Source organism: Fundulus heteroclitus, chromosome 7 (genome assembly GCF_011125445.2).
Source record: "Fundulus heteroclitus isolate FHET01 chromosome 7, MU-UCD_Fhet_4.1, whole genome shotgun sequence".
Classification (NCBI taxonomy): Eukaryota; Metazoa; Chordata; class Actinopteri; order Cyprinodontiformes; family Fundulidae; genus Fundulus; species Fundulus heteroclitus.
The window spans coordinates 35,303,129-35,322,264 of NC_046367.1; the positions used below are offsets into that span (position 1 = coordinate 35,303,129).

At 39.2% G+C, this 19,136-nt stretch overlaps 1 protein-coding gene across 1 annotated transcript in view; it reads right to left on the reverse strand.

Annotated features, from left to right (window-relative positions):
* Positions 1-6,046: 6,046 nt before the first annotated feature.
* Positions 6,047-19,136, reverse strand: part of LOC105916471 (acid-sensing ion channel 4-A) — a 161,654-nt gene continuing 148,564 nt past the window's right edge. The window contains exons 6-10 of the mRNA XM_021309721.2: positions 15,907-16,060; positions 12,317-12,408; positions 12,087-12,166; positions 10,223-10,333; positions 6,047-7,300 (exon numbers count right to left, since the gene is read on the reverse strand). Of these exons, the coding sequence (XP_021165396.2) occupies positions 7,115-7,300; positions 10,223-10,333; positions 12,087-12,166; positions 12,317-12,408; positions 15,907-16,060 (623 nt within the window). The 3' untranslated portion in view covers positions 6,047-7,114. The remainder of the gene's footprint in view (positions 7,301-10,222; positions 10,334-12,086; positions 12,167-12,316; positions 12,409-15,906; positions 16,061-19,136) is intronic.

Genomic DNA, 19,136 nt, shown 5'->3' on the forward strand with positions numbered 1-19,136 from the left:
TTTGTTTTTTTTATCTAAACTTTAATAGTCATTGTATTTACCATATTTGACATTTATAAAATCTCTTCTAACAAGAGGGAATATTCACATCATCATAACACTTATGTACAAAATATATGCTCTCCGTGTTCCCTCTCTGGGATGGTCCATTTCCATTTCTGTCGGATACGAGATGAAATTTTCTCCCAGTGAAATCCAGACAGAAGCTTGCATCACCGGCATCTTACACGCTTTTTCCACCCCTCAGGCCCTCAGCTTAGAAATATTTTGGTCGGGGAAAAAAAAAAAAAAAAGAATGAAAAGAAGGCATATATTTCAAACTTAACATCTGTGGCCGGTTGGAATATGTGGCTTTCACACACAATGTAATAAGCAAATACAAGCGTGATGCCATGGAGCTGGAAATAAAAAATATCTAAGTCTCGGGAGCTGTGCTGGACCGGCGCTCCGATAAGGAGCTTGTGGAATTCCAGCTATGTCAGCTACATGTTGAGAAGCAGTGAAGGTGTCTTTTTCTGTTACGCTCCTGCTGGACGTCATGCGCACACACCAGCTCTGTCAGCTTGATAACCTTGACTTGAAAGAGGTATCAGATACATAATCACCAGAGCTGTGTTTAGCACCGCTAAACGCACAGTTTTTTTTAGGATAGAGTGTCTCTGTGCGTGGACTCCGGCAAAAACTCCATGGAGGTAATTCAGGCCTGTATTCAGCTCAACAAACCAGCCCCCCTGTGTGACTTCTCAGAGGATGGCTACAATTATTGATGACAGAGGAGAAGATTGCTATGCATGCCCTGTACAGGATGCCATCAGAGACGGTGATTGGGAACCTTTTGAAAATGTCAGAGTGACACATGATTATGAATATTAAACATCCATGTATAGAACACGATTACTTGAAAGGGGGAGGGGAGTCAACAGTCGGAGACTGGAATCTCATTACGAGCCTCGGTGAAACACGGCAGAACCGCAGCAGCTGAATGTATCAAACAGATCAACAACAACAGAAACGTGTAAAAGACGTTAAAGGGCGAATATCATCGATTTTACAACTTTTACTCTCCAGCTTTGTTCAGGCTTGTACGTATTTCAAGGTCCAAAATTAAGAAACATGTAAAAAATATTTACAACTGAGGACACACCTAAAAGCTGTAAAAAGTGGTGACTTAACAGCTGAGGCACCTGGGTCATCCGTGCTTGATGCAATGTCTACCCAGGAAAAAAAACAACAATCATAGTAAATCTGTAGCTCATAAAGTCAATATTTATATAGTGATTTCTCCAGTGCGGAGCAGCACTGAAAAATGACAACAAGTAGTAAGTAAAATTTTCTTGAAATTAGTGTTTTTGTTCTTGATCTGAGCAGGATAACAAGATTATCTGCCAATGGAATTAGTATTTTTAACCCTAAAATAAGATAATTAGATCTAGTCACTTGAAATAAGATGATGGAGATGGGTTGTTCCTATTTTAAGCGCAAAAAGCTTTTTTCATTGGCAGATCATCTTATTTACCTGCTTATTAAGGACAAATAAAGTCATTTCAAGACATTTTACTTACTTTTAGTTCCCTTTCTGCAGTGAGGAAGTTGTCTGATAGAAGCATCTTACAAACCGGCACCTTATTTTGGGATTTAAAAGCTTTCTTTTAAATCTAGTCTGCTTGTGATTCAACACCTTGGTAAATGACCACTTGTGAAAGATGCTGCAGTTTAATACAACCACGGACACTATTCAGATAAATACAATTTGTGCTCCAGTTCTGACCAGCATTGTTACTTTGATCTGCACATGCACACGTCAACTTGCTCCTTCCAAAAACCGTGCCACCAAAATAGCCTACTTTATGTAAGAGATATTTTTTCCTGCAATGTGTGCTGCCATATTTAAAATAGGTTTTGCGGGTCATGAAGTTAAGGTTTAAGCAGATTTAGTGGAACATCAAGTCCTGTCGAATCTCAGAAGTACCGTAAATGTCATTTTTTGTGTGCTTACGGTTTGAATAGAGGACAGAATCAAGTGCTTCAGGACAGATTACTTTACTTTTGCCATGCCGTCGGCATCTTTTTTCTCCCGATTTTTGAGGATCTACAGGTCAAAATGAGAAAAGGGTCATCCCACTGGTTTCGCTCTCAGTTCTGAGCATCTGGCATGCCAAATTGATTGAATCTTCATCAGTGCTGACAGAGCATCTTCACAGTGTTGGATGAGAATATAAATCACTGGCACGTTATTTTAAGTGATGTATGAAACATTTTTAAATGAGTAGCGTAACAATGCTGGAGTGTAACTTCTTGCATTGTTGAAACGGAGAGAAGGTATACATAATTGTGATGGGGGGGGTATTACGGTCCACGATTTGCTCTCAAACTAGTGCAACATGTAGCGGATGGAGGAGAGGTTAGAGCCATCAGCTAACAGCAGACGTAAAACAAGCTTCTTCATTTAGCTCAGAGAAAAACTGAGTCACAGCTCAAACTACGTGGCCAAGCTGGATAAGAGTGGTTATGGATTTTTCTGCAGACATTTTTATATTCACAGACATCTCCTAAAGAGTATAAAAAAAATAAACACATTGTAAATGAAAGCAACTTTTATCCGATAAACTTTATGCTCACAGACAGAAACAACTGAACATCAAGTCAACATATTGCTGTTAAACATGCCTATTTTTTTTGTCCTATGTGTAATAGAACAACAGATACTTTGGAGCCAGATTACACACCAGCCATATCTTCCTGTTTTTAAGAGAGGCGTTTCTACAAAAGCTTTTTGTTGTAAAAAGGTGCTTTTAAAATGTCCTGCATTAAAAAAAAAAAACAATAGAAAAGCTGACTTTTACTTATTTATTTTAAATGGTAAATGGACTGAACTTATATAGCGCTTTTCCAGTCATGCTGACCACCCAAAGCGCTGTACAATACAGCCACATTCACCCAATCTCACTCACTAACGCACACATTCGTACACCAAGACGCAGCTCAGCAGGCAACTTGGGGTTAAGTGCCTTGCCCAAGGGCACATCAACACATGGCAAGGGGAAGCTGGAATCGAATCCCACAACCTCCTGATTGCCAGATGACTGCTCAACCCATCAAGCCACAGTCACCTTTTACTATTTATAGGTTTTACTTTAGTAAAATGTGATGATATTTGCCCTTTAAATCATATGGTGAGTAGAGTTTCATACATTTCTCAAACATTTATAAAGTGTCTGTCACAACATGTGCAGTAATTTGAGGATTAGATGTTTTCACTCATTCATTACTGCACTTACGTCAACATGGTGATGGATGGCCATTTTAATAAAAACAAAGCAATTAGCTATAAATCAAAAACAATTATTTCCTGAATTAATAAACAATGATGAGCTAACAGTGCAATAGACAAACTTTAATTTCCTTTCCACAGAGGCCCAGTAATCAGGGCAGAGCACTAAATTATGCGTTAGCTTGTTTTTTTTTTTTTTTCCCCTGTTAGTTCATCACTAACTGATGGCTAAGGGTAACCTTCTGTGCTGTTATTCCCATTGCAGGAATCTATGGAAAGCAAGCAGCAACAAAGCAAAACAAAACACGGAGCCTTCCTTATCTGCCACTGGTCTGCCCTTTTTCAGAAAGTACAATCCGGAGCAGAATTTGTGCTCTGTGCAGAGTATGATTCTTGTAAAAAAAACAAAAACTGCAAATGCTTTCAGGGCTTTACTAAAGCAAATAGAGAAATACAGAACAGAATATAAATACACCTTTTTTTTCCCTTGCTTATTGGTTTGTCACATTAAAGCTAATGAGCTTGTATTTCACTGGTATTTTATATGACAGACCAACACAAAGCAGCAGGTAATTGCAAATGACAGGAAAAAGATTTTTCACAAACGAAAAGGTTAAACTGTTGCTTGTGCATTTATATGTAGCCCCCTTAAATATGGTCCTTCAAAAATAAAATCCAGTGCAACCCGCAGCTATTAAAAGTCACATAATAGGTAAATAGAATCCACCTGTGTATGATTAATTCTCCCTATAAACACAGCTGGAGAATATTAGTGAAACAAACAGCTTAATGGATAACAAGGAACACAGCAGACAGGTTGGAGACAAAAGTGAGGAGAAATTTGGTTATAAAACAATATTTTAACCTTTAAACATCTCTCAAAGCACCTTCTAGAAATGGAAAGAAGACGACGCGATTGCCGTCCAACCAAAGCATTAAACAGGCAGCATAAAGGCCCATGGTAACTCTGGAGCATCTGTAGAGATCAACAGCTCAGGAGGGAAGAACCTGTTGACTGGACAACTATTAATCGTACACTGATGAGACAAATTCAGGAACGAGCGCTGTTTTAGGCTGCAAAAGACATCAGACTGGAGCAGAGGTTCATCTTCAGGAGCACAATGTCCATAAAATCCAATCTGACTGATCTTGAACAATTTCGCAACGAAGAGCAAGATTTCAATCTCTAGATCTGCAAAGTTGATAGAGACAAAGCCTGAAATACTTTCAGCTGTGTTGGTGAAAAGAATGTTATCCATGGCATGCTTTTTGCTGTTCAATTCATACGAAATTTGCAAAACAATGCATTGTTTCGGTCCTGCTTTACAATACAACACTAAATTAAGTTAGTCTGTCATATAAAATCCAAATATAATGAGTTAAAGTTTGTGTTTTTAATGCAATAAAAAGAAGTTTAACTTGAAATTAAGTTAAACTTTTATACCTGTTGACTTGTAAAAATAAAAGTCACAGTTAACAGAACAACTGAAACAGTTATAGTAACACGATGAAAAGATGGAACAACTGCCTATGCGTTAACGTGTTAAAAAAAATAAAAAAGGCCCTCATATAAAAGTCTTAAATGCTGTGGCCATGTGAATTTAGGGATGTTCCTGCAGTGCAAAAAGCTGTCAGTGACTTGACCGACCTTGTACGAGAGTGGAAAAATGAACATGAGGGAATCAAAGTACAAGTTCTTATAATTAAATTCAACTTCCACTCTTCTACCTTGTGCTCTTAAAATTTACCATGCCCTTGTCCCATTTTTAACCGAAAAGACGTCACCACCTTCTGTAACACTGTTTACATTAGAGCTTTTTTTTTTTTTTTTTTGCCTATACAGAGCTGGATTTTGTAGATTAAAACCCCCACAGATTTGAATAATACTTGCCTAGTTTTTGCCGCTAACTTCTGGGATTCTAATCCACTATTTTTACTGGATCAGCTTAGCTGAGCTGTGTCACCTTAATGTGCTCAGTCATGTGTGCAAAATGTTAAAGTATACATGCAAACACAAACACACATCCACACATCTTAATGCCAGGTTCACACTGTAATAAGCTGCTGTGCTTCCTGCAGTCGCTTCGGCCCACATCTGAGGGAGATGACTTGGCAAAAGAAGTAAGATTCGGTCTCTTATTGCTTATGTCAGCTGAAAGTTGTGTTATTAACCAAAATGAAGGGTCTGATGGAGGAGGAAAAATAAATTATAGGAATAATTCAAGTACAAGCATTTTACAGCTAAAACATAAATAGCTTGTTATCCATATGCAAAGATTTCTGTGGTGTCTTGTAAAACGCAGGAAGTGAAAAAACAAAAAAAAAAAAAAAAAGAACACATTATGCAGGTACAGTGCAAAAGTTGCCACACCCCTTGAATTTATTGTCACACTACAACCACTCACTTTATAATGATTCCCTGGGATTTTATGTGACAGATCGACACAAAGTAGCACATAATTATAATCATAATCTTAGCAGGGTTTCTAAATTTATACAAATACATATACTGTGGTATTCTTTGTATTCAGTGCCCCTTAATCTGATACTTCTCAAATTAAAACACGCAACCAATTGCTAAGTTATCTAATCAGTAAATGAGTAATAGTCCACCCAATGTCCTCTCAGTATGAGCAAATTTGAGAAGAGCTTAGGGGTTTGTTAGAAGACATTAGTAAACATCTATCATGAAGACCAAATATCACCCAGACACGTCAGGGATAAAGTTGAGTTTTTTAGAGCAGGGATAGGTTATAAAAGATATCCCAAGAAGAACAGTTATACGCTGCTCTGTTTTGGCCTGACACATAAAATCCCAACAAAATGCACAAGTTTTGTGGTTGTGATGTGACAAAATACGACCAAAAAATAAAAAATAAAATCCAAGGGTTATGAATACTTTTGCATTGCACTGTAAGTCTGAGTCCCTTATGGTAATGTTCGGCCATCAGGTATATCTGCAGACAGTCAGTGTACAGTATTTGCTACAATCATGATCTCTATTTTCATATAAAAAATCTCATCTAAAATGTATAAATAATTAAAACTGATATTCCATAAGTTATATAGCAAATAAACATAAACAACAACCATTAAAACAAACCTTGTAGGACTTTTGTGTTTATGTACAGGTACACCGCTACTCTCTAACACCTTAACCACAAACCAGACAGAATTTTTAAAGTGGAGAGATGCTGCTAGCTCTTCGAAGCAGAGGTCACAATTTTTCCAGCCTAAAGAAGTCCACTCGCGCTTTGGATGGTTTAACACCAACAAGGTTTGCTTACTGAACCACTGTTATCAATACAGAACAGACAGATAATAGCATTTTGTTAAATAATTACATAATTTAACATGTGTAATGATTTGATACAGCTTCATGAAGTCAGACTAGATTTAGGAACACAGACGTAGTAATATTACTAATTAAAACAGATGCCAATTAAATAAATTAATGCTGTTTTGGAGAAGAAACTGGATCGGTGTGACGTGCGTTTTCTCCTCTTATCCCTTTGAAGCAATCATGTACCAAAGAGGTGGTCGTGTTGTCCCGATGTGCCCGGAGGTAACGTAAAGTTGGGTTCCCATTAGGATCAAAACAAGAAAAACAGAAGAAGAAGAAGAAAAGAAGCCGTGTCCGATTTGTGCCAATACTGTACATACAAGTGGTTTGTTAGCAGCACTCGTTTGGTGTTGTTGACTTTGGCCGTAGCTTTTCACTGGTGAGAGCAAAGAAACAACGGAGATGCAGCGGTAGGGAGAGGGTAGTCTGTTGTCGTCTCAACACAGAAAGAAAGTTCTTGTCTTGTTTTGTCCCCCAGGAACTGGAAACAAAAGTTGGCTTTAGCAAGCAAAGTCCTCAAACACCCCGTGGTGTCCTGGGCGATGATGATGAGGGGGAGGATGAGGGGGTGGATGAGGTTGTGGGTGAGGGTGAGGATGAGGATGAGGGTGAGGGACGTGGTGGTTAGGGAGTATCGTGTTGGCGTACGCCCCCTCTGGGTGACTCCGGGTCATGTCATTGGGCTCCTGTTGAAGACAAAGCAAAAGTCAAAACCAGGATAAATTTTTGTAAAAATTAAGTTGGTTGTTATAAATCGTGTCTGACAAGCAACTCGATATTTTAGAAGGTTTTTGCTATTCACAGATTTGTGCTTGTTTGCTGTATTTTAAGGAACAGGATGGAAATATGACTGAAAACTGAACAAAGAGCTTGGGTTAGCCTAGCCTAGCTGAAGGAGAGGTAGGAAGCATAAGGATGTATATTTTATTAAATAGCCCCTGTTATAATATAAAATTCTCAAAACCCACGAACCAACAAGACAAATTAACCAGTGCAGATGTTAAAAGATGTTTTCAAAATAAAAACCTCTCCTATACCCAAAGTAGTATAATAAGAAACATTTTCTTGCACTTATAGTATTTTCACAATTTACCCCCAAGAGCGTTGTCCAGTAGTTAATATAAAAAGTCACCCTCAAGTGTTCACATATCCGTCAAAATTTAATTTTTTCCAATGGACATTTTCTTAATATGATAAATCGTTTACAAACCTATTCCACATATAATGTAAGATACATCCTGGTCAATTCAACTGACAAAAACTAATACCTTGTTAAAGCACCTTTTGATTCAAAAGCACCTTTCAGCCTTATTCAGTTCACACCGGAAATCAATTAAAGTGAATCTGATGGAAGAAGAAGACTTTTCCTGACTCCACGCGTTCGTCCTTTGGCTAAAGCCATCAGACGCTATAAAGGATCTGATTGTACAAAGGTATCAGTGAAGAGTGTGATAAAAAAAGAAATCTGCAACATTATTTACACACCATGGTAGTAGAAGTGTGGAAGTACAATGACATTACTAAAACTCCAAAATCATTAACAAGGCAAGGTAGAGATTGGTCAGGGAGCCAACAAATCTAGCCTCGTGAGACCATCCTGATCTCGCGAGCTTTCAAGGTTTCACTCGCAGATCAGTCTGGCTACTTTCCGTTAAAGAAAATTTGGAGCCGTTCACCAAACGAACGTCCAATCAGCGTTGGCTTTGAGGCGGGTTGAGGTGTGACGCAACGAGAAGCGCGACAGTTCAGTCTAAAGAACATGGCGGCTTCAGCCGATGAAACTAGCGTTAGCGTGGCTATCGAGCAAGTTTTATCGGAATCACAGAGTATTTCTTCGCTGAAAGAAGAGCAAAACACTGCTCTGGAGGCTTTTCTCAGAGGAAAAGATGTTTTTGCTCTTCTCCCGACTGGTTTCGGCAAGGGCTTGTGGTTGTGTTTTCGTCGTCGCTGTTAGTACGTCATATGCTTCGTTGATCTGATTGGTTTATTTGGCCCGTCTATCACCAACATAGGCCAATCAGCTAACCAGTATTTTCGCCCCTTCCCAAAATTACCTCAACGGAAGGTTTCCGGATGGATATGCGGAGCAAATCCATCTGGCGGAGTCAGGTTACAACAAATCACCCTGAAACTCGGATCTCAGTTTTTCCAACTTTGCTTCTTTACGATTAGTCTCAACATTCACTGCCACCTTTTTGACCCCCATGACACTGGGTGACCCGGATGTTTACTACCCAGATGAACCAAGGCTTTTGCAATTATTTCAAAATGTAACTATGAAGTAACAATGAACTCACAACCTCACACTGAGTTCCATCCATTATTTAGTCATTCAAGTTTAAGTAGCCAGACCATGGGGCTGTGTGTGCTTTCAAAGCATGTGGCTGGGACTGCAGAACCAAAGAGGCGGGGCTTAGAAGTATATACTGCTGGAACATGAGTATGGGCATAATCTGTGTTGAGGATTTTTTACAATCCTAAAAGTATCTATCTGAGCGCCATGTTGCTGGCTGTTTAGGTGAAGTAGGTTCTTTAAATAAAAAGTTGTTGTGCTTCATTCTCCACATGTTATCTGCATCACATTCTGCTTATCATTGTATTTATTTTGTGCTGCTGTTGCCTTTACTTTGCATTGCATCACTAATTATTCTGCAATCCCATTTAGCCCTTGTTTGTCATGGCTGTTACTCTGTGGCTACCTCATGAGGAGGATCAGAGGTGTAATGTTGGTGGGTCACATATGACACACAATGTTATGACCATATGTAGACAATAATTACCTCTTGTGAAAAACTTTTGTTTATGGTCAACATACTGAAACAGTGTTGACTACAACTTCATGCTAAGACGTAATTTGCTTACAATTACAGGAAAAAAGCAGGAAACTTAATCTTTAAAGTTTCTCCAGTAAACTTTTACATATGTAGGCCTGCATATGTTTGAAATCAAAGTGTCGGAAGAATGCTAAAATCCATGCCAAAATAGGCATACTCTGACTTTTCCTTCATACAATCTTGTTTTCCCAAGATATTTTATAGGTTTTTAGCAGAACAAACTGTGAAATTCTTCATAATTTGAAGTGGAATTTTAAAAAAATATCGTAGAGCTGGATTCTGAACGACGAGCTTTAGAAAGCGTATGTGTTACTCCCTAACCTCCGCGTGACTCCTCAGGGCCTCCCCTGAAACTCCTCGAGAGGAGGCATGCCTCTGAGTTTGGAGCACCGCTGGAGTCCACAGCTGTTTAGCCAAATAACTCACCATCTGTCACAGTTACAATATGCAAAACATACTTCGACTTCCTTCTGCTTAAATTCAACACAAGAAGTCTATTGTTTAGAAAAGAAGCAACTTCAGAATTAAGCTGTGCAACAATAAATTTGAGCTCCAGGGGAGGTTTGTGTTTTGCAAAGTGGTTAAAAAGTAATTAGGAGCATTACACTCCTTATTCTCGTGTGGTGGGGAAAAAAAAAATATTAATTTGCTTCTCTATTACTTATCCAGTTGCTGTTTTCTAATACAGTTGCAGTGCTGCGGGGTAAGAGAGTAGGATGTACGCTCAGCATGAAAACAAGGAAGGAGTAATTTGTTACAGCTTTTGTTCGGTACCTTTGCTTTCATTTCTTCTAGACCCACTGTTGCAACAGTTGTGGTCGGCTGGGTATTCTTCTTCTCTTCCTTCTGCGGTCTCAGCAGACGCCGTAGCCGATGCTTGATCAGCTGGTTTTGCCAAAAAGCGCAGCAGGCAGGGTAAAAACAGAGAGAAATACGGCATTTGTAAACAGCAATCAGACGTGATGTTTGTGTTCCGTCTCTTTCCTCTAAATTAATTGTATCCACAAATAGCGCTGTGCTCAAAAGTATTCATCCCATGGCAGCAGCCAGCAGGCCGAACAATCTCAAAAAGCAAGACATGTTTCTGATCTGACAAAAATGTAGCAACAGATGGGAAACTAATTCACTGACATCTAGCAATCGGGAAAGGGTTGGTAAGTCATTACCAAGCCTTTTGGGACTCCAAGTGAGCCATGACGAGAGCCATTATGTACAAATGGAGAGAACGTGAAGCAGTGGTGAACCTTCATGGGAGCCGCCAGCTGACCACAGTTACTCCATTAGTGCGTCAAGGACTCATCCAGGAGGTCACAAAAGATTACAGAGCAAAATGTGAAGCACTGCAGGCCTCAGTTGTCTCAATTAAGGTCAGTGTTCATGATTGAACTATTAGAAAGAGACCTGCCAAAAAAAAATGACATCCACAGGAGAGTTTCAAGCCATAAACTGTCACTAAATTTCTAACATTTGCCCCCAGACATGTGTGGCTTGAGACTTTCTGGCACAGTGAAAATGATAATTTTATTGAAAATCCTGAAGAACGACTGTTTGTGGCATTAAGAATAAGGGTCAAACTCAAATATAATATTATTATTTACAAACCATAAACCACCCCTGAATTAAAAAAAAAGAGAAAAGAAAGGAAAAAGGACACTTCAGCTCTCTAAATGCAGATGTGCAGTAGTAGATCTGCAGATTCACCCTCATTTTACAAACACTCTGAAGAATTACTGGGGAGTAATCACTCCATAGACCAAAGATCTCTTTGTACGAGTTTGCAAAATCCAACCTATAGTTTTGTTGCAGTCAAAAATGGTTTGCGTCAATAAAGTATTCTCGTCGCTCCCGCCATGGCCAGGGCAAAAATCTCATAAAGCTGTAAATGTTAACTCCGTAAGGTAGCGCTGGGCAATATGGCTTAAAAATAAAATCTCTGATTTTATTATACCAAATCCGATTAAATGATTTCTTCCCAACCTCCTTTTTATTCCGCAAAAAGAAATTATTTTAAAAACTTGCTTTTATTTCAAGCATTTTGTCCAGAAGTTGACTTGAATTCAAAGTGCAACAAGCTGTGAAACAAGATGGCGGCCCTGCAATTGTAAACAGTGAAAATATAACAAAATGTTCTTTCCTGGTGGTGTTACAGAATGAGCTATGGACAGACTTCGCTTCACTTGTGTAACTTCAACTTAAAAAAAAAAAGTTAATGAGTAAATTGAAGTGTCTCTTCTCGTGGTTAAAAAAAAGTTTCCTCTTTACAATATTTTGAAAATACATTTTCCTAAACATATACTCAGCATTGCTGCTATTCTCTTCATGAAAGCCCAATGAGTGCATTGGCAAAAAAAAAAATCCAGATTCTCCAAAAAGTAAGGTGGAAGTAGGAAGGTGAGGCTTTCAAAAATTCAAACCCTGTACCAAATGTCAAGTTTGGTAGAGGTAGCATCATGCTAAGGACCTGTTTAACCGCCAGTGGTACTTATGCGTCACACAAAGCGCAACAACAACAACAAAACTAAATCAAATCTAACACGCTGAAATGTAGTTCTTAGTTTTTGCATGGGAAAATCCGGCCGGGTGCTAATAGTTGCTAATTGGATTGGATGATATGTTTGAGTCAGGTTGAACTCTGTACCTCATAGATGTAATCCAGTATTTCTAAGACTGTCAGGATGCTGGCACCAATGAATAAACCCATTTGTCCACCAATGTCACCTGAAACACAGAGCACAAGTACTTAAAGAGACGTGTTATGGAGAGAATTTAAGGCTGTTTGTATTATTAGCAAAATTCTCTACAAAAGTGAGCTCCGCTGTTTTGAAAAGACCTTTTATAAACCGACATTTTTAAAAGAGGGTTTCTTACCTAATAAACCTGCAACATCGTATGCTTTCTTTTGCTCAATTGTTTCATAGTTCAGCGCTTCGAAGAAGATATCTAACACCAAGAAGTTGTCTCTGGAAATAAAAATAAAAATAAACAACAGACAGAAAACAACAATCGAGGAAAAAAAAAGCTGTTATTTCCCTACAATTCCCCTCAAATAGACCTCATTTAAGATAAATACACCAAGTCATCTTTCCGGTCACGTTAACACACGATCGGATAACAAGACCTACAGTGCTTTGAATAGATCTAACCAGTGATTGTGAGATAATGAGGTCTTTCAGGGCTTAACAGAGATGAGCGGGACGTGCGCCGACAGCATGCTTAGTCACTCACGTCCCTGGTCTCTCTGGCAATCTCCCGTAATATTAAATGTTGTGATTCTTCGTGGGCTCCGTGGTTGAGCCATGTTCGCCCCTTCCCCACACCCCTGTGACCAGACACTGGGAGGTATTAAAGACCCCTTCCTACAGTGAATTTATTTTCTAATATCAGCAAGTGCCCCATAAAACATCTCGCTTCATGTCTCTTGAACTTTTCCACCTTGTTTCACCTTAAAACCAACGTCAGTATCTTTTAATACGAGAGACTAACACAAAGGAACACGTCAGTACCAAGTAGAAGGAAATTATATGGGCTTTTTAAAGGTCTTTGCTTATATAAAATATAAAAAGTTTTATGCAGCCCAAAATTGCGGTGAGATAAAATGTAATATTTCTCGGCTACAGGGAGCGTAAATCTGCAAGTCACCCTAAATTTGATTCAGTTTATCTATATAGCCAATTCACAATGAATGTCGTCTCAAGGCGCTTTAAAAATTATTTCCAATTATACAAAAATACACGATAAATTAAGTTCATCCCAACACTATCCAGTCACATAAGCAGGCTGGATTAAAGGACACTACCATTCCAATCTGAACATACATTTAATATAAAACAGTCAAAATCAGATTATAGTGCCAGGAACCACATACAGTATATTACCAAAGGTATAACCCCTTCCACCTTGACATACATATAAGCTTGAGTGACATCCCATTTCTAATCTACAGCATTTTAAATGATGTCAACTCGGTCCTTTGCAGCTTTAACAGCTTCGGGCTTCTACAAATCCTGCCCACAAAGTTTGCCAATGAGTTTCGACCATTTCTCCAGAAGCGTATTTCTGAGGTCAAACGATGGTGTTGGACATGAAGGCCCGGCTTGCACTCTCCGCTCAGAGTCATCCCAAAGATGTTTTATGAGTTTATGATCAGGACCCTGTGCCAGTCAGGTTCTTCCACACCTAACTTCCTCGTCCATGTCGGTGTTAAACATGCTTTGTGCACTGGTGTCCACCAATGTTGAAAAATGACAAACACCAAAATATTAAAGGTTCCTTTTGCTGGAACTGAGTCCAACGGCTGAAAAACACCCCCACACCATAATCCCCGTTGCGCAAACCTTTCTGCATGACACAATGCAGTCGGTGTCTCTTGGCAACTGCCACTCCCTGATTCGTCCCTTGGGTTGCCAGATAGGGAGGGATGATTCGTCATGCCCGAGAACACGTCTCTGCTGCTCTAGAGCCCAGTTGTGGCACGCTTTTCATCCTTGCATCAATTTTGTGCATTGCATTTGGCAATATAAGGCTTGGGTAAGGCCACGCAGCCACGGAAATTCATTATATGAAGCTTTCAAAGCACTGAAGTTTGAAGAGTGGAGGTCTGTAGCCAGGGGCGGGGCGGATTCCCGAACGGCTGTTCTGTTTCAGGCCGAAACCGGCCGGTGGTCCGAATGTTTTATTTTCTTCCCCATAAAATGCAGCTGCTTCGGTGTGCGGGCGCATGGCCACCTCACAGCCACAGCTGGCCCAATACGTCAGACAGGGTCAGTTTAATGTTTTATTAAGTGGAGACACGAACGGCCCTGCCTCATTTGAAGAAAAAAAAAGACAAGCAGGAAAGAAACAGCAGCGGCTTAAATTAGCAGAGATGGTTGAAAGAAAGGACAAAAAAAAATGGTGGAGTACAGAAAGTTTGTGCAGGATGCAGCCAAAAACCAACCTTTTATGGAGAGGCAAAGGTCAGCATGACTCTAGTTAGCCAGGCCAGTGACGACCCCGGACCGAGCAGCATGGCTGCAGCAGGTTAGCTAACACTGCCTGCATGGCCCCATCATCCTTGCCCAGAGTTGGAATATTGCATGTTTGTGTTTTTGGATGTGTTCATGGCACACAGAACATTAAAGGTTACGCCATACGTGCATAAATAATTAATCTGCTTTATCAATTTAAACTAACGTTAATCCGTGCTGGCTGACCAGAAAAAGGAAGACCTTTCAGGAGAGAGTGTCTTTGTTCAAAAGATAATATTTTAATAAAAATACGTCCTGTTTTCCTGTTGTGTTTCTACATTATTAATACTAATACAAATAAGTTGTGTTTGTGTGTTTGGTGCTTTCCTTATGTTTTTTTTTTAAATATTGTATTGTATTGATGCAGAGGGACAGGATAAGGCCAGTCATAGGAGGAGGAGGAGGAGGAGGAAGATACAGATGAGGAGGGACAGGAGAAAAAGGAGGAGAAGGTGATGGAGGAGAAGGAAGAGAACAAGCAGGAAAGTGGAACAGAAACTACCTAAAAACATCTGCCAGGTACAGTTACAGGAGTGGGTTGGTAATGCGTAGAATTACTTTAAACCTCTTTAGAGCCGAGGATTATGGTCCCAACCAAGGCTTTCTGACATCTTATAGCTAATAGGCTAAAAAAGGCTGATTAGTTTCAGGTCTAGCTTGTATTTCAGGACACAGCTTTAGTTTTGGGTCCGTAATATTTGCATTGACTTTTACGATAAGCTGCCTTCTTTTCTTTTTTTTTTGCAAACTTGTATAAACTGATAGTAGTTTTTATTTCTATCACTGAATACATAAACACATAGGTTTAATTGTTGAAATAGGTGTTTTTATACTGCAAATAAAGTATTCATGTCAAAATTATGGCCCAACCAGAGACCTCGGCTGAATTGCTTTGACTTGCAGATTGCTGTTCACTTTGTGTTGGTCTATCCCCATTAAATACTCTGAAGTTTGAGTTTGTAACATGACAAAGTGTGAACAAGTTCAAGGAGTTTGAATCCTTGTCGTAATTTAAACCTTGCTCATCACACCCATGGAAGTTACCTAATTACTTTTTGTTTTTTACAGCGTACTTCAAGCACTGTTTGACTTCTCTTAGCTCTACTGACACCAGTCGAATTGTTGTTAAGATGTTTATTTTGTCCCGTGACAAAAAGACTAACTTATAAAACACTCACTTACAAATAGCAATTACTTCTACTCATATAACACTACACAGTAACAATTTATCACCATCAAATTAAAAAAAAAAAAAAAATAGTCCCAACAATCAAGATCCTTTTATTGGAACAAACATAAATTGATGCCTGCATGAAAATATAATTGATTCCAGTTTTTATTTATGGCGGTGTGTTATCACAGGCTGGAGGCCATACTTTATGGCTCCCTAACGGAGCAACACATCACCGCTCATAAGTAAGCCTGGTTCTTGTTGAAGGTCCCCCTTCGTACCTGATGTAGTCCTCTGACTTGTCGTATTTCCTGGAGAGATAGCGAGCAGAGCCCTTGCTGGGGATTTTGACCATGGAGAGCTCTTTACCGTAGCGGGTGAGATTACATGGCGTCTCGCATGGACAGATATCCCCACTGTTCTTCTGTAGCTGTGCTGCGAACAAAGCGGAAACACAAGTTTATCAGACACAAGATGTGTGCTTTTGACGCTGAACACAAAAAACCTGGATGAAACCCATTTATTTAGGAAACACTCTTATGTGTAATACCGGAATTAAATATGTTAATTATCCTGTAAATGTGCCATTGTCTATACCCGCTAACCCTGGCAGGGTGGTGTGGGAGTTAGTACTCATCTAAAGGAGTCCCTGAGCTGCAGGCAGGGCACACCCTGCATGGAAATGTCGCCAGACCATCACAGAGGCACACAGAACAAACAGCCATGCACACGGAGACTCTCATAGCTAAAGACTATTTAGAGCACAGGTGTCAAACTCAAGGCCTGCGGGCCGACTCTGGCCCGTTAAGGTAAATTATCCGGCCCTCAAGAGCCAAATAAAAAGGCATATCATGTCATAAAGTAGAGGCATATATCCTTTTACAGTGTATAAAGTGCCTACTGTAGTGAATTTTTATTTTTTTTAACTGTGTAGTAACAGCATTCTGCCACTAGATGTCAGTTTCCCCACAACACATTAAAACAACCCAGAAATGTCCAAAAGGAAAGAAAAAGAAAAAGTGATGCAGAATGATGAATTTAAGGTCTAACTCACCCCAATATCAACTTTCTTTTGCAGGTAAACTGTATAAACTGGGCCTAAGGGTGCTACTTTTATGTTACTGTGCATTCTTTATACTTCTATGTGAACTGGAATGAAATTCTGAAATCAAAAGTATCATCTATACAGGTGCAACCGGCCCTTTTAATGACTGCATGACGCTAAAGTGGCCCCATATAGAAATTAGTTTGACACCCCTGATTTAGAGTAACCGATTGAATAAATCCATCTTGTGGGGGGAAGCCAGAGTACCTGGAGAGAACCCACACATGCATGGGAAAAACATGTAAACTTCATCTAGAAAGACCCCAGGCTGGGAATTGAACCCAAAACCTTCTCACTGGCAGTGCTACCAGCTTTCTCTTCATGCACGTTTTAAATTCATCTTCATCAGGCCAACTTTTACTTTATAGCTTAAGATTGCATCATCATCATGTTTCCTGTCAATGCTTGTTCGGCACTTTTTATCTGGAAGGCAATAATGTAAATACACGAGTCAAACTTAATTTACATCATTGTACAAATGCGTACCTGTGTGTTTCAGTGTGGGATGGGCATGATACAACAACAGCGAAAAGGAACATGTGGAAATGCTGGGTTTCCTGCCGCTACTTTAAAGTGGAAAATACTAATGTAAGCTTAGGTTTTTCATGTCTTGTCGGGACATGTCTTCAGTTCATTCTGGCTGAGAAAGAGCGAGAGAGAGCAAGACTCTGAGATGATAACAGCACTGCAAAAACGAAACTAGAAATAAGTTAAATGTTCTTAAAATTTGTGTATTTGTCCTTGATTTGAGCAGGTAAATAAGATGATTTGCCAATGGAATAAGATTTTTGCACTTAGAATAGGAACAATTCATCTCAATCATCTTATTTCAAGTGCAGGATGTCTAATTATCTTATTTTAAGGTGTCAAAATACTCATTCCATTGGCAGATACTCTTAATTACCTGCTCAAATCAAGGATAAATACACTAACTTTAAGAACAATTTACTTATTTTTAGATCAGTTTTTGCAGTGAGAAAAGCTAAATGGTATGTATCAAAGTTGATGTGCATTAATCGTTGTTATTCAGCCTTTGTCATTAAAGAGATTTTGATATGTCAGTGGTCTTTAGGATCAAGTTAAGGTTACATTCTCTATGAAAACACACCAAGAGTTTCTTTTTAGAAATGCTAACCACGTTAACCACATTATTTGTTATTATAAGATGCTTAAGACATCTAGAAAGGTATGATCAAAGAAGTTCTCTTTGTTTTAAGTTGTAGCAAAACCCTGTTTTATAGCAACTGTTTTCTCATAGAAGTTGTCTCTGCCTTTAGTATAAATAATTAATGACCACTCGGGCATGAGGGCTAGACAAAAAAAAAAAAAAAAATTGCATTTCTTATATCATCTTATCTCATAGATCTTGAAAAGAAATTGGATTCGATTACTATGCTTATCTGGAGGACAAAGCTTTGCAAAAACCCGAGATCAGACTTGGGCACAAAACTGTGATCAGTTCATCGTCGGCGTTCGGTGTTCTCACAACAAATCAGGCGATCTGTGATCTTACAGCACCTAACAGAGAGCTGCAGCAGTCGAGTTCCCTATAATCATGGAAGAACACTTTCTGTCTGAATAAATGTTCAAGTAAAGTCTACATAAGAATTTGCACATAGTTCCTTTTATTCCATTAAGGCAAACATACAGTCAGTGGCTGGCATATTAATACATTAAATGCATATTTATGATCCCAACTCTAAAGCAACGACACTCTCAGTAAATGTCTCCCTTTCTCAGCCTGTCTTTTAAAATTCTGAAAGCATTCAGTTCTGACTAAAATGTGCAGAGGATGCACTGAACACAGTAATTATAATTTGATGATTTATAGATTTTACAACTCTAACAATATGGTTATTTGCATGCAGGAGCATGGCGGGCCTACATTCTGTCTGATGTAGGAAGAAAGCACCTCTTCATTAATGCAGAAATTATGTTTTAATGCATCACCTTTGATGGATTGGTGAATCCATCTGTTTGATTCAGGAAAATGACCGGCATGAATGCAGTCCATTGTTGCAAGATATATCTAAGATCTCATTCAGGCACATTTTAAACAGAGTTTCAATTCAGCGGAGAGAGACATAATTAAATTTCTGGCTTATTTGGCAGAAAAATGATAATTGTCCTGCCAAGTCAATAAAATGGCCCCCTTTCAGTGGAATTTCTTTGAGACCAAGGGCTCGGCCACGATATCCGCTGGAAAGGGGGGGAAGGGGGGGGGGGGCGGTCAGAGTGGAGGCTGATGGGCGCTGAGAATGAAGCGCAGGTTTAATTTGAACCATTCGGTGCAAAAGCAGCACGACCATCAAGCTCTAAAGTGCCCAAATCATGAGGAAAAGTAATTTGAAAATATATAGTGTACTTCCACGTATGTCTATAGCAGGGAATAAAAAAAAAAAAATC